This window comes from Leptosomus discolor, chromosome Z (assembly GCF_034619465.1).
Source record: "Leptosomus discolor isolate bLepDis1 chromosome Z, bLepDis1.hap2, whole genome shotgun sequence".
Classification (NCBI taxonomy): Eukaryota; Metazoa; Chordata; class Aves; order Leptosomiformes; family Leptosomidae; genus Leptosomus; species Leptosomus discolor.
In genome coordinates, this window is record NC_141419.1 from 82,867,398 (window position 1) to 82,880,960 (window position 13,563).

General features: G+C 43.7%; 1 protein-coding gene across 2 annotated transcripts in view; it reads right to left on the minus strand.

Moving 5' to 3' along the window:
• The window catches only part of UNC13B (unc-13 homolog B), a 195,971-nt gene extending 183,342 nt beyond the window's left edge, over positions 1-12,629 (minus strand). The window contains exons 1-5 of one of the 2 annotated variants that reach the window (XM_086479680.1): positions 12,608-12,629; positions 11,058-11,087; positions 10,127-10,226; positions 5,894-6,011; positions 4,767-4,890 (exon numbers count right to left, since the gene is read on the minus strand). In XM_086479680.1, the coding sequence (XP_086335806.1) occupies positions 4,767-4,890; positions 5,894-6,011; positions 10,127-10,131 (247 nt within the window). In that variant the 5' untranslated portion in view covers positions 10,132-10,226; positions 11,058-11,087; positions 12,608-12,629. Of the gene's footprint in view, positions 1-4,766; positions 4,891-5,893; positions 6,012-10,126; positions 10,227-11,057; positions 11,088-12,607 lie in introns of those variants that run through there. The other variant, XM_086479681.1, reaches the window with a different exon arrangement.
• Between the last annotated feature and the right edge of the window lie 934 nt (positions 12,630-13,563).

Here is a 13,563-nt window from a genome sequence, read left to right on the forward strand (position 1 = left end):
CCACAGAAATGGGGACACAGCTGTACAGATACTTATCAGACTGAGGAAGAAACTAGAGGAGAATTTGCTGCATCTATATAGACCACTTCGCTCACAGTTAGATCCCCTCAGATCCCTAAACATGACAGTACTCCTGCTTAGATACCTCTAGCTTAGCATTAACCAGGAGTTTCAGCCCTAAAGCTTTTCTTCACCTCAGGCTTGGTGGTCCTTGCTTTACACCTTGTACATCACCTTGTGCCACCTGAGGTTTCCCAGATAGCAAGTCCTGGGCTGGGGCTTACTCCAGGTCAGCATGAGTGAGAAGAGGTGCTGGAAGTGATACTCCCTCTTTCCCTGCTTTCCTATAAGACTTCACTTGGTTTTCTCTCTTCCCAGCCCCAATTTCTTCCCTTTCTAGAGGCAAGGGAATCTTCACAAGTTCTCACTGAAATAACTTTGCAGTGCTGAGCGTTTCTCTTTTTGTACAGATCCCAAGAGAATAAAACAACAAAGAACATTTACTCCACCTCATGGCTGGATGCAGATCAGCATGCTCCCAGCCTGGGAGTGGTGAGAACACTAAAAGCATTTCACTCCAATTATCTACCGGAAACAGCCTGGCACAGACCCAAACTGCTATAGTTTGGAAGCTAAAAGCATTTTTGAGTACTCCATCCTGTGAGGGACTTGCACATAGCCACTGCACTTCTAAAAAAACGGTGGACAGAGTAAAATTGCTTTTAAACAGCACAATTTTACACTTGAAAAGCAGCATCTTGGAATGTCAGTGTCAGCAGACATTCACTACATCAAGACAATAATAGCAAGACTGTCTTCTCCGTACTAGCAAATTTTCTAAATCAACCAAGAAGAAAAGCTGTCTCTCTTCCTTGATATGTCTGTCTTGTTTCTGAGAACAAATAGAAATGAAAGCTGCTCCAGCCTGTCTTTGCTAACAACCACTTCCTCCCATCAAGAAGGCAGTTTACTGCCATTTTTAAGACTACCAAGCATAAAAATGCTTTGCACCCTAGGGGTTAATATCAATTCTCACTAACACTTCACATTTCAAATGCTCATGCTTTGCTGCACTTTCATAGAAGAGGATTTTCGGTCATTGTTTCTGCAAGATTGAACATTTAAGAACATAGGGCTGGCAGAGAATGTTAGATGATAGTCTGGTCCTCAGCACCACAGTCCATCACATACAGGTGCTCACTGCAGAAGGGCCCATAGACCTGCTGTCTTTCCTGTACACCACAGGCTAATGCCAGCAACACTACTGAACACAATGCAAGAGCTGCATCTGGAACATGCCTTGGGACACATGGAGGATATATCAAGGCCACCACAGATGCTCATTTCCCATTAGAAAACTGGGCATTAACAAAGTTCAACTCCTGGATGACCTCAGGAAAGGTTATTTTATATCACCAGGAGCAGAGACTACAACTTTCACCAGTGTCTGTTAGGAAATGATTGCTTCCCAACTCCAAGCCTGGTAAACACTTAAAACCACCTTCATATGTGGGGGCAGGGGGGGAAATCTCAAAGTTGCCTTCATCACATACTACCACTAGCAGCATCAACACATTCTGCATTTATTTCAGCTTTAGCTGTTGCCAGTCTCCAGAGCACCAAAAGAAAACATACCAGGGAGGAAGAATCCTGAACATATCAGGTGGAAGCAGAAGCAGCAAACTAATCCAGGATAAATATAGTGCAAACAACAAACGAGTTTCTAAACCTCTTTGCATACACAATTATGTTTTACTCCAAGGACTTCAGCTTTTCTGGTTTTCAAATTCATTTATTCTCTTTTACAATCCCTTAAAAACTTCTCAAGCTCCACCTAAATACAATGAAACGTTTTAAGTACACAAGACTGAACAACTGCATCCAGGTGCATCATCTAACCTAAAGGAAACAGAGCAGACAGAAGTGATAGAAAAACCACAGAAGCACAGCCAAACAGAACACCACACTTTTTTTAAAGCTGCTATCCCAGACAGCTGTATTTTACCAGAGTTGGAAAGCAGCACAAGCTGTACACGTATCGCTTCAGTTCTCGTGTATCTACAATAGCCAGGAGATCTTCACCTGGGAAACAAAACATGATACACAACGTTCCTAAGTGTCACTACAAACATGCTGTTGTTAAAACGTTAGCTCTACAGGAACAGAGCTGCTGATTTAAGATCTTCCACAGCACATCAGTGATCCATTTAGTTCTCTCTGTAGGTTTAAAGCAGCAGTTCCCAGCTGATAGGACAACATAGTCTTAACATGTGGGGCACTAAGAGACTATACTGCCACCCTACACCTTATGGAAAACTGACCTGCAAATCCATCAGGAGAGATGCAGAGGCAGTGCTGTGAGCTGAGCTACCTCCATGCAACCCTCCAAGTCTCACAGTATTGCAAGGGCAGGGAGACAGAGCCTCATCCTGCAAGGTCCTTCTCTATCTTAAGGGTAATGGGAGGAGACATGCAGTCGTGGTGTGAAGGAAGCACCGCTGGAGAAGGCGATATGGGTAGATTGCCATCTTCTAGAGGAAGATCCCACACTCTCAGTGCCTACTGCTTTTCAACCTGCTTCTGACTGTGCCACTGCAGGACAGACTGAAAATGGAGAAGATCCAAGAAAAAATGCAGCACTCCTCAAGTGAAGAGCAACAGAAGCCTTGAACAAGCTAACTGATGCACCCATTTTTTTTCCTGGACATTATGAAACAGGTAGACAACTTTTCACACTCTGAAATAAAAATCCTTCAATATAGCAGTGTGGAGTTCCTGTTAGTTCAGTATTTGGCAAAATAAGCACAGGGAGAAGTAACAGATGTACTTCAAATGATCAGTTGTGTTAAAAACAGAGTCACAAAAAGCTTGCTATTCACTTAACGTTTTCAGTTTTCTGCATGAAATCCTACTTCTCAGAATTCTATATTCTATAGAACACCATACATTTTTAAATAGTTACAAGAAATCCAAAACAAAAAAATAAAAAAAGTCCTGTGTTTTTAGTATAGTCATAGGGAGAAAACACACTATTACCTGAAATATTTTTTATTTTTTAAGTCCAGATGCTCTAACATGTAATGGTTTACAAGGAGTCTGTTTTCCTATACTTGAAAAAAAACAAAAAACCCCAAAAAAACCCCAAACCACTGCAAGATGTAAGGCAGTCCAAAACATGAATTGCAGAAGAAAGCAAATTCTCTTTTGGATATACTGAATGTACAGGGAGAGATCAGAACTTCATTCTCTTTTAAAGCAGAGACAGTTTACAAGCAACTATGTCAGAATGAACTTAGACGAGAAGGTAGTGGCTACAAGCCTTGCCTTTCAGCTACACGTGCTGTGTTCTCTCCCTCCCAGAAGCCTAACCACTTGCCCCAAAGAACCAACATTTCACCTCAGAAGGAAATCAAGCGAGTTGTTCCTCCTCCTACATAACAAGCAATTTCCATAATAAACTTCCCCCTGACAGGGTGACAGCAGCAGTGAATCACCAGGACATTCTCATGAGGAAGAGGGATGGCTCCAGATCAGTGTTAGACAGCTTAGTTGTCAAGACAGCTGAGAGGTCAGGTACCTTTTCCCCTTTACACACTGGACTGTAGTTAAAGAGCAGTGTCTATCACAGCTATAAAACACTGCACTCACCCTGAATTGCACCATCCTGTGGACTGTGCACTCAAAATAGCACACTCGGAGCACAAGATACAAGTTGTATTGATTGCAGTGCTGCACGGCCAAAGCCTGCATCCTCCCTTGCACCCGGAAGGGGGTTATGAGACTAACAGATGACCTAACTTCTTTCCAGAACAGATGGCCAATCCTGACAGTGGCTGGCCAAATGCCAGCAGGTGCACAAACGCTCTCACCTGTGCTTAGAGCGTGATACAAATTGCTCACACTGCCAGGGCCCTGGCAGCAAAAAACAAGCAACAGGCAGAAGGGGAGAGATGAGCCCTGCAGTGACAGACAACTTTTGGCCCAATACAGGGGAAAAGAAAAAAAAAAAAAAAAGTACCACGAGCCCCAAAAACATCATCTCTGTTCTTGGTCCCAACAGCCAGCTAAGAACTGGAAAAAGAAGCTATGTAAGCCTTGGATGCATTCTGGCTAAGGCCTTACTTCTGGAGTTTGTTTCTTTATTTTGGGGGTTTTGTTTGTTCGTTTTAAGAACATTTGATTTTTTTTTTTAAAGTCACGCACAACTTTATTTGACATGGGTTTGCTCCAGTTAGCTACTTTTCCACATTCGGTGCTTTTCAACCACAAGTAATTGCCAGAAAGGCAGTTCTTATAACATCAAGTTATTTATATACTTTGCTAATGGTAATGTTCAGGAGCACTAAGCATTAATGTTTCACTAACTGAACTGCACGCTTCTAACAGGGTTTAAGTGCACCTACCACAGAACAGCTCTAACAACGCACCTGACCCCTTCTAGAGCCAAATTTGTCTAGATACAAAGAAGTCAATGTTCCCTGCTCAGGAACAAAATGTCTGACTGCACAATCCTGAAATAGTATTAATAGTTTCTTAAACCACTACTAGTCTAAACATTCCAGCACTCACAGACCTTCAAATCTTCCCTATTTATTCTGATCTTCTTAGAAAGAAGCCAAACAAGAGAGGAACACTAGCAATTTATCTGTACTGAACTATTTCAGCAGAACTCAGAATGAGCACAACTTTATTATAAAACTTAAGTTGCTCCCAAACACTTTCTCTCCACTGTCAGCACCCTGGGTAAGTTATTGAAATGCACTCACCAAAAGGTAATTCAAATCTTGTGTCCAGTAAAATTTTATGAGGAGTCGGGTTTTTGGTTCCACAGATTTCATCATGTTTCATTACCACTTCTGCCTCCAGTGTAGACCACTCCCCAGGACCTTCCTGTGAATCACAAGCCACAGGTGAAGTTTCAAGTCTGGCAGGTCCTTATGCAGCAACTCTCACACATTTGCTACAAGGCTCCAGGAAGAGCCTTACAGTAGTATTAAGGCCTAGTACCCAATTTTAACATCAAATGACATCTATCCAGCACACACTGGCAGCTTTTCTTCCAAATCTCAAAGGCCTTTATCAAGTCAAACAGAAAACACCTCCTAGCACAACTACTGCCTTCTCAGTGGAACTGCAAAGGTATGTCCTCAAAGGCAGGCACCGAGGAGCGTCTCGACAGTCAGAGGAACTGAGCACCAACTAGGCCTTATGGCCACACTGCTGGGCATCCCCACTCTTTTCCTTTCATGGAAAATATAAGCTCTCTCTCCTTGCTCAAATTCAATAATCTTTTAAATAAATGCCCTGAAATTTGAGGTAAAAAAACCCAAACGTGTCCTGCTTAGCTGCCAGAACCGCCAAATTCAGTAGTTATGGCAGCTACAGACATTGTCACATCCCATTTCCTACTTTTCTCAATTCACATTAGCACCACTAGACACCCTCTAACACTGCAATCAGAAGCTTAAAGATGTAGACACACTCCGGGCCTACCTCAAAGGCCAGCTTGTCTATTATCAGGGCAGCATCTGTCTTTAGCAGGAACTCATAGGAATCTGAGCATCAGACTACGCAGTGAGTCCTTAAGACTTCAGACACTTGTCAATTACATGTGTTTCTTAACAGATTAAGCCCTGTTTCTTGAGTCTACATGAGTGAAATGACACCAAAGACCCCTACTTAAGCTCACTTTTGGACTCACTATTGGCAGACTCCTTCAAAAACAAAAACAATGATGTGATGCCAACAGCCCTCTCCCCTCAGGCAGCCCTCCAGACTTTGCAAGTGTATGTTTTGCTGAGGAGCACAGTCCTGGGCCGCACCAGGCCAGATTTGTAACACGTTAACTATCAACATTGGAGCTGTCAAAACAAAGCTTCTGTGTCAGCTTAACCTCATCAGATTGGTGAATGGCCTTCAGGGCAATCCACACCGTCCCAACCAGGGTGTCCCAGATCAGTCCTTTGTTCCATACTTCAACAATTAGGCCCAGGTCCAGCCGACTGATCTCACTGCAAGAAAAGAAAAGGTAGCACAGGTGAGAAAAAAGCAGAATGAAATCTAATTCTGCTTTAGGTTCTGCATTACCACCATGATCATACCAGCGAACTCTTTCCACACAGCTGTGTCAAGCTACAGAGAGCTTCTGGAAGCATGTGATCGAGGCAGCTCATACTCACAGGGAACATTAGTTTCCGATAACTGATTTCTCACAGTTTAACACTAACTACACAGAGATTTCAAACTAAAACCCTGAACTACATCATGCATGGACTGCCAGTCGGGAACTTGTCTTCGTTACTAGGTATGCAGGAGGAGGAATTGTATCTTGGGCCAAAATCTCGAGGTGAGCTTTGTCATCAGGCACCTCGTTTCTAACAAAGTGGGCGTCTCCTTTCCCTCGGCAGCACAGCAACACAAATGTACTCTGGCAGGTCAAACCTTATCCATACTTATCTGTGAGTGGAGCTGCCACATGCCAAAAGCAGCAGTCCCAAACCCAGCATAGCTGCATCAGCAGCACTACCTATTGCTCAGGGCTGCACTGCACCACTTCTACTGCAGCACTAGCTTCTTCCTCTGCGTGACACAGCAAGGCTTTGACCATGCGAACCTCTGGCAGCAAGCAGCAGCACAGCCATATGGCCACCGAGTGACAAGTTCTGGGAAACACTTATCTGAAGGTTTTCATGAACATTTTCCCTCTCAGTAAGGAAAGGATGCATCCCATATTCACTTCTTCCCAATGCTTCATAGCATTTATGCCTCCCTCTTTCATGTTGGTTTATAACATGACTACTTAAGAACAACATAACACAGGCACAGCCTGAATGCTGGCAAAAACAATGAAGTAAAGAAGAATCCTGAGCTGTCTGTTGATACACAACGGTCTCACACTTACCATGAAGAAAGGCTATTGTTTCTACTTCTTTGAGCTCAGAACTTCCCTTTAGTGGAACCACTAATCCCCAAAAGTAAGTATCTTGGACACACAGTACTGCTGCCTGCTGTCCTTCTGTCCAAGTGTATCTGCATTAAGTTCATCAATGGAATCTGAAAGCACTTTAGTCACTAATTTCTATAGACTGCCATGATGGCCAAAAAAAAAATAACCGCTGCAAATCCCCGTATTTCCCAGAGACTTCATACAACTTTAAAAGACAATATTGTATCTACAGACTTCAAGGCAAACCCTACAGCTACAGCAAAGCACATTAATATCTATTTTAAACGCAAGTCCTTCTGTTCTTGTTTAACACACAGGAATTGAGGTCAGGAGCATCCAGTACTTGGGTGACTCAGTCTACATAGTTCAAAATCAAGCTATTACACAGGCTTATTATGAGTTTACTGCTGGCATCTTGAAATTGAGTTTCCAGCTCCTGCTGTTTGGATATGGCTACTCAATACAGCCAAGCTAACAACTAGTCATCTACGCCATCACTGCTCTGCAGTCCCACTGCTTGCTTCTTGGAAGATGATATTTATCTGACTGCACAAACTTGCAGTAACAACAGAACAGCTGATTTTCTGCTGGCTGGACTAGAGTGAGGCCAGAAAGGGAAGGAAGAAATACTCCTATTTTCAGGCACACTGTAAAACCATGTTCTTTGCTTCAGCATACTTTGACAGAGCAAGATACTGATCATAAGACACCCAGTGGGTTTCTGTACAGAACTCTAAAGGACAGGTCACCAGCTAAGAATAAAAAACAAAAAGATTTTCAGCACGGTCGCTTTGATTGCCTTTGTGTCTCACTTTCTCCACCTTCTGGTTAGATGCAGAATAGCTTCAAAGAACAAAAGAGCTGAAGTTGGAATTTGGTGTTCCTCCCTTTCCACACCCACGTAGAATTTAAATGAAAAACATTTCTTAACAACTTCATCATGTTCTAAACATCAGTTTGCACCTTCACTCAAGAGGTGCTTGCTGCAAATATAAAGTCCTTTTAAAGCTGCTTCAAAATTAGAAGATGTCCCCACAGAATATATTAAAGCGCTTTACTGGTCTGGTAAATAAGCAAATCTCAAACAACCCCGGAGCCCCAGATTCGAAGTGTTACATCTCACAAGGAGTTTGGAAGCAAAAAAAACAAACACAGATAGAAAGCATTTTCTTGGTTGTAATGTATTCTTCCACTACACCTCATAAAAAAGATAAACACAAACACAGACAGTAAAAGCATCCTTCCCTCAGGGAAAAACTTACTGTTTTCAAAAGCCTTTTCCAACTCCAGAAAAAGAGCAAACGAATGAATAGTAGTATTGGAATATCAGTGTTCTTTCTCCTGGGACAACTTAATGTACACAGGACCATGTAAAACACATTCCCTGCCACATGTAATATTTTTGTTACAAAGAAATATCAGAACAACTGTGCTGTTGCCTGGATAAAGCCGGGATGATAATGGCCAGGTAGTTCAGCTAATATTCTGCTTTCATATCCCCTAGCAACTAATTACGGAGCGGCATAGTGACCTTACAGCATGCTAGTTAAGCTCCCAGCTGATACCGGAAAGCAGTTCCAGGAGCTGCTTGAGGGGAAGGAGGAGGAGCAACCATGAAAGCAGTCATCCAACACAAACAAGTGCCATTCTTAAATCACTGGTGAACAGCCTCCTCTGTAGATAGCCATGTTTAAAGCTAGTTCCTGTCCACAGGATGAACCCAAATCACAGGAGGAATGAGTTAGTAGTTTGGGTATGGGCATGTGATTTGGCAGAAGGTAAAATTCCCTGTCCCAGCCTTACCCCAGTCCTGCATGGTTTACGTCAGCAATGGCCACAGCCTCTGTCTGACCAGGAACTGCAGAGCTGAGAAGATGGTGGTGTTCAGGAGCACACGTTTCGAAGGATGCCAAAGGAGAGACTCTCTGTGCAGAAGCACACACCTCATATGCTGCTCCAAAAGCAGAGTGCCACCAAACAAGGCAGATGGGAGCAGAGCTGTGATGGCAAAACTGTACTGACCCCTGAACTTCTCAACTAGAGGCAAAAGCTGCCCACTTTTGGCAGAGGAGAAACAATTGCTACTGGCTTGGGAAACACAGTCACAAAATCCCATGTGGGTCTCTTGCTACAAATACTATGTAAACACCTCAGACCCACTCAAAAACAGCAGCACCAGCTTTGACTCCACAAGATGAACTCATCATTCTCCCCCCTGCAACAGCAGTGCCCATGCCAAGTTCCAAGGAAAGCACTTTGAGTCTGGGATTTAGTAAATTTACTTCACTTTGTCTTACAAAGCTATAGAAACAGAAGAGATATATCAATGTGTCATTCATCCACCAGCAAAAAGCTACCATTCTAAAAGATACTGGTAAATCCCTGGGTAGGTGTCAGGACTATGAGGACCACAGCAAATCAGAAGTGCCAACTGCACCAGAAACCCTGGGAGAGCTGGAACTCTTTCTGTTGCTCATGGCAGGGACTAGCAGCACCTCAAGCTACAGCAGGGGAGCTGGAAAACACACTCATGGGCACCAGACCAATGGCAGAAAACATCAAGACAAAAGAGCAGCTCCCACACTGAGGTAATCAGAATCACCGACGCCCTGAGTGCACTAACAACAGCCCTTCATCGCCCTGACCAGTGGCCTCCACCCATATCCTCTTCCTATAGCCCAAGACCTCCATTTAAGCTCAGCTATGAGCTTAAGTTAGTCCTTGCCTACACTATGTTGTAGGTGTGCTTGTCTCCAGCTTAGCTGCAGCTGTGCCCATGCCTGGCCATGGACCCCATCAATCCAAAACCAACCAGCAGACTGACTTCCCAGCTCAGCCTCAGATGTGCCTCATCACTATGGACCTGGCAATTGCTGGTCTATGTCTGACCTGACACACAGGTCTAAGAAGAGGAACCAGGCACTCTGGTACTATTAAAGGACACAGACTACTTCAGCCAGTCTGTGGCACTGGCAGAGACAATGTCCCAACACATATCTCCTTCAGCACAGGTCAGCATGTACAACAGAAAAGCAAATGACTTAGGTTGTCACCAGGCTTGTGCATTTTACCTACTTAAGTACTTCAATTTATACAACACAATAGCAGCTTCTTATAAACATCAGCGCTGTGGAAGGACTCAACCACAAGCACATCATTGCTGCACAGCACCATACTTACAACATGAAGTCCTGTTCCCAGCAGGGTTGGTCACCTCGCACAGCTACTGTTGTGCTCTTCACATTTTGCACTTTCAGGGTCACATATGTATTGAATTTATCTGGGGAATGAGACACAAAAAAGTTATCTCCTTCAGAATACACTTTCATCACATAAGCACAACATTTCAAGGTTTTCAGTTCATACCTTGCATCCTGGGGGGACCTAAAATGAAAAGCCCATATGGGAAGACATCACAGAGTCAAGGAGACAAACGTTAAAGAAGCAAGCTGCTTATTCTTTTGTAAACTCTACACCAAATTTCATTCACAACAAATCTATTTGCTTGCTAAGGGATTCCTTGCTAGCTCCTGAACCACAGTGAAACAGTTGCCTGGACTGTAAATTCTGGGTGTCACCAGCTGTTTGTTTTTATTTCATTATGCAGACACAAAACCCAGAGGATGGGATTTCAATCCCAAGCACAAGCATTATGGACTGCCATGTAAGATAATGAATCACTTCTGTGGTACCATCCAGTAACCCCATTCAGGATTGAGGAGGCACTGAATCCAGACAGGCACGCACCAGTTCTGCTCGGTGGATATTTTCATTTTCAGATCCTGTTTTTAACAGGGACAGAGGAAGGATGACAGGAGAGAGCAGGGGGAGGTGGGAATTGGTGAAAGGAATATCTTTCCTCATCCATCACCTGTTCAGGTCAGGTAAGCAAGTAGAGGTTTCCTAGCACTGTGACACCAAGTCACAGACTCAAGCTTTCTATTAGCTCAGGCTGCCTGGATTCTCAGGGTCGCTTTTGTCACTCCTAAGGAGAACATAGAGGAGACGAGAGGAGGTAGATGAAAACTGGAGGAAGCAGCATGAGCAGCAGCGAAAGCACAGGTGTCACCATTTCACCATTGCTGCAAATAAGCAGAAGAGCATGGCTTACCTGGCGGTCCTTGGAGTTTAGCTTTTTTTACTGTAAAGAGAAAAAAAAAAAAAGGGGGGGGGGGGAGAGATTGTTAGTGATTTTGTCCTGCTACAGTTTCAGAGTGTTACAGGGCATTGCACTAATTGGACAACATCCCCCGTAGAGGCCTGGTAGCTGGAAATCTGCACTCATTTTAACAGTTTAACAGATCTGGAGACAAAACCTCTTCTGTACCCCACGTCAACTCTCTAAATCAATGCATTTAAAAAATAATCATAGGATTAATGTTTGGAAAGCAGTGTGATATGGGTAACGCAAAACAATTGCAAAACCAGTCCTTTACTGCTGCTTAGCAGGACGTCATTTCATACAACCTCACTTACGAAGTTACAGACACTCTAGAAGAAACAAACATTTCTTTATAAACAAAGAATCTGTCCCAACAGTGCAGAGCAGACTTTCAAGCACAACTTGAAATAATCAAGCCTGAATAGTAGCTCTACAGTATGACATCGGTAAATCAAATTAACCCAAACAAGCAGCCACCTAAACTCAAATGTCACTTCTCCCAGGTCTCCTCTGTTAATTTAATTCCAGGACAGCATTTATAAAAAACAATGGTTAAAACATAAAACAGCGCTGGCTCTTATCTCACCAGATGGAGATGGTCCATGTCTACCTAGGGGAGATTTTGTTTACATTTCTCTTTTGCAAGCTCATATCCTCACTGGTACAGCTAAGTGTAAGCACAAACAGAATACATCTCTAGGCTCCAGATAGTATTTGTTTTCCATTGGGAAAACTAAGAAGAAAACATATAACAAGCTAGGAAGCAAGATACACCAGAGAGCAAAAAAAGATTTGAACACTGGCGTAGTGAAGTTTTCTCCAGAAAACAGAGCACCCAACACTTACTAGAGACTCACAGAGTCTAAGACACATGCTTTAGAAAGGAACACTAAAAAATAAGAATAAAATGAAATAAAATAATGGCCCTTACATAGTATACATGCACAGAGCTGCAATGGAGTGTGATGCTGGAGAACACCCTTGCCATTTGAGAAATTCTCCTTTGCAAACATTTACAGTCCAGGTAGATGTATGCATGAAATAAAGGCTATACCGGGTATAGTATGAGCCAGAAGTGTCTCAAACAGAAGTTAGAAGAGCTGTAGCTTTTACCTAGACTGCCAAGGCCCACGAGCCTTTAGGTCCAAAATAAACACGTTCATTTTCTCTTCAGGGCCTGAAGCATTCCTGATCCTAAATCTAATAGAGCAAGCAAAACATACAATGGCAGGGGCCAGTGCTCCTGATGACTGAAGATGCAGATTCCTTTTTTATCTCCAAATCAGTCTGTTTAACTGTTGAGAAACAGGCACAGCAACCTACTCACTTTCCAGGTGCCTTTGGATACCACACAAAAGCAGGCATTTCATGAAATACTGCCCTGGAGTAGGCAGACACCAGCTTGCCTCTGATCCTCCCCTCTCCTCTCCTTTGCCAGAGGCAGGAGACAAAGAAACAAGTGAATGTGCTTGAGGGAAGGAAAAAAGGAGGAAGAGGGCAGGGGATGCACAGTACGCTTCAGCTGGTCTCTCTCCCTGTTCGTAACAAGCTCCACTGCTGTTAGCAGGGAAGAGAAAGCAATCCCAGTGTGGAAATTTAGTGTTCCTTGTTAAAAAAGCAACCAGAGTGGGCCAATGGCTCCTAGACACAAAGACAACACACTCTTTTCAGCAAGCAATGTGCAAACTAAGAGGCAGATGCTGTCTGCACATTGTGGTCTCAATCTCTCAACATTAAGAGGTTCATTTGATGAAAGGCAGCAAACCCTGCACTGCCTTGGCGTGCTGAAAAGGATGCCTGTGTGGGGCTTCAGCAAGAGCTGTCCCAGGGCTCACAGCAACAGGGATATCCTGGGGCAGCAGCGAGGCTAAATGAAGATCACAAGACTGCTATGGACCCACATAACAAAAATGGAGTCTTTTATCTTTAGTAACTACCAGGAATGAACGTCATGCCTCTAAACAACCCACATGTAATAAATTACACCTCTAGCTGCAGAAGCAGGGCTTATAAATAAGAGCTGGATCACCATTAACTCCTTTGCTCTATCTGCACGTTTACACAGCATGTCCAAAAAGTTCCCATGAAAAGTGACTCGGACATGTTTTTATTTTGTTAGCCCACCGGAAAGCAGTTCCTAGGGGTGTGTAAAAGTCATCACAAAGGTGCAGCTCCCACATCTCAGGATCAGGACTGGGTGTGAGACTGCAGGGCTTCCCGTACAACACAGGGTGAGTATCCGGGAGTTCAGAGCCGGAAAGAGCTGTTAGACACTGCCAAGAGCCAGCCCAGGGAACTCACGGGTTGGGTGCAATGCACATAACAGCATGCACCATGCCACTGCCCGAAGACCACAGCTTTGGAAAGGCACAATAAGGTTAGCTCCCCTAGAGGAACTTTCGTACCCACATCTGCTCCTTCTGTCTGGTTAGAGCTCCTCCATGCCAAGTGCTCA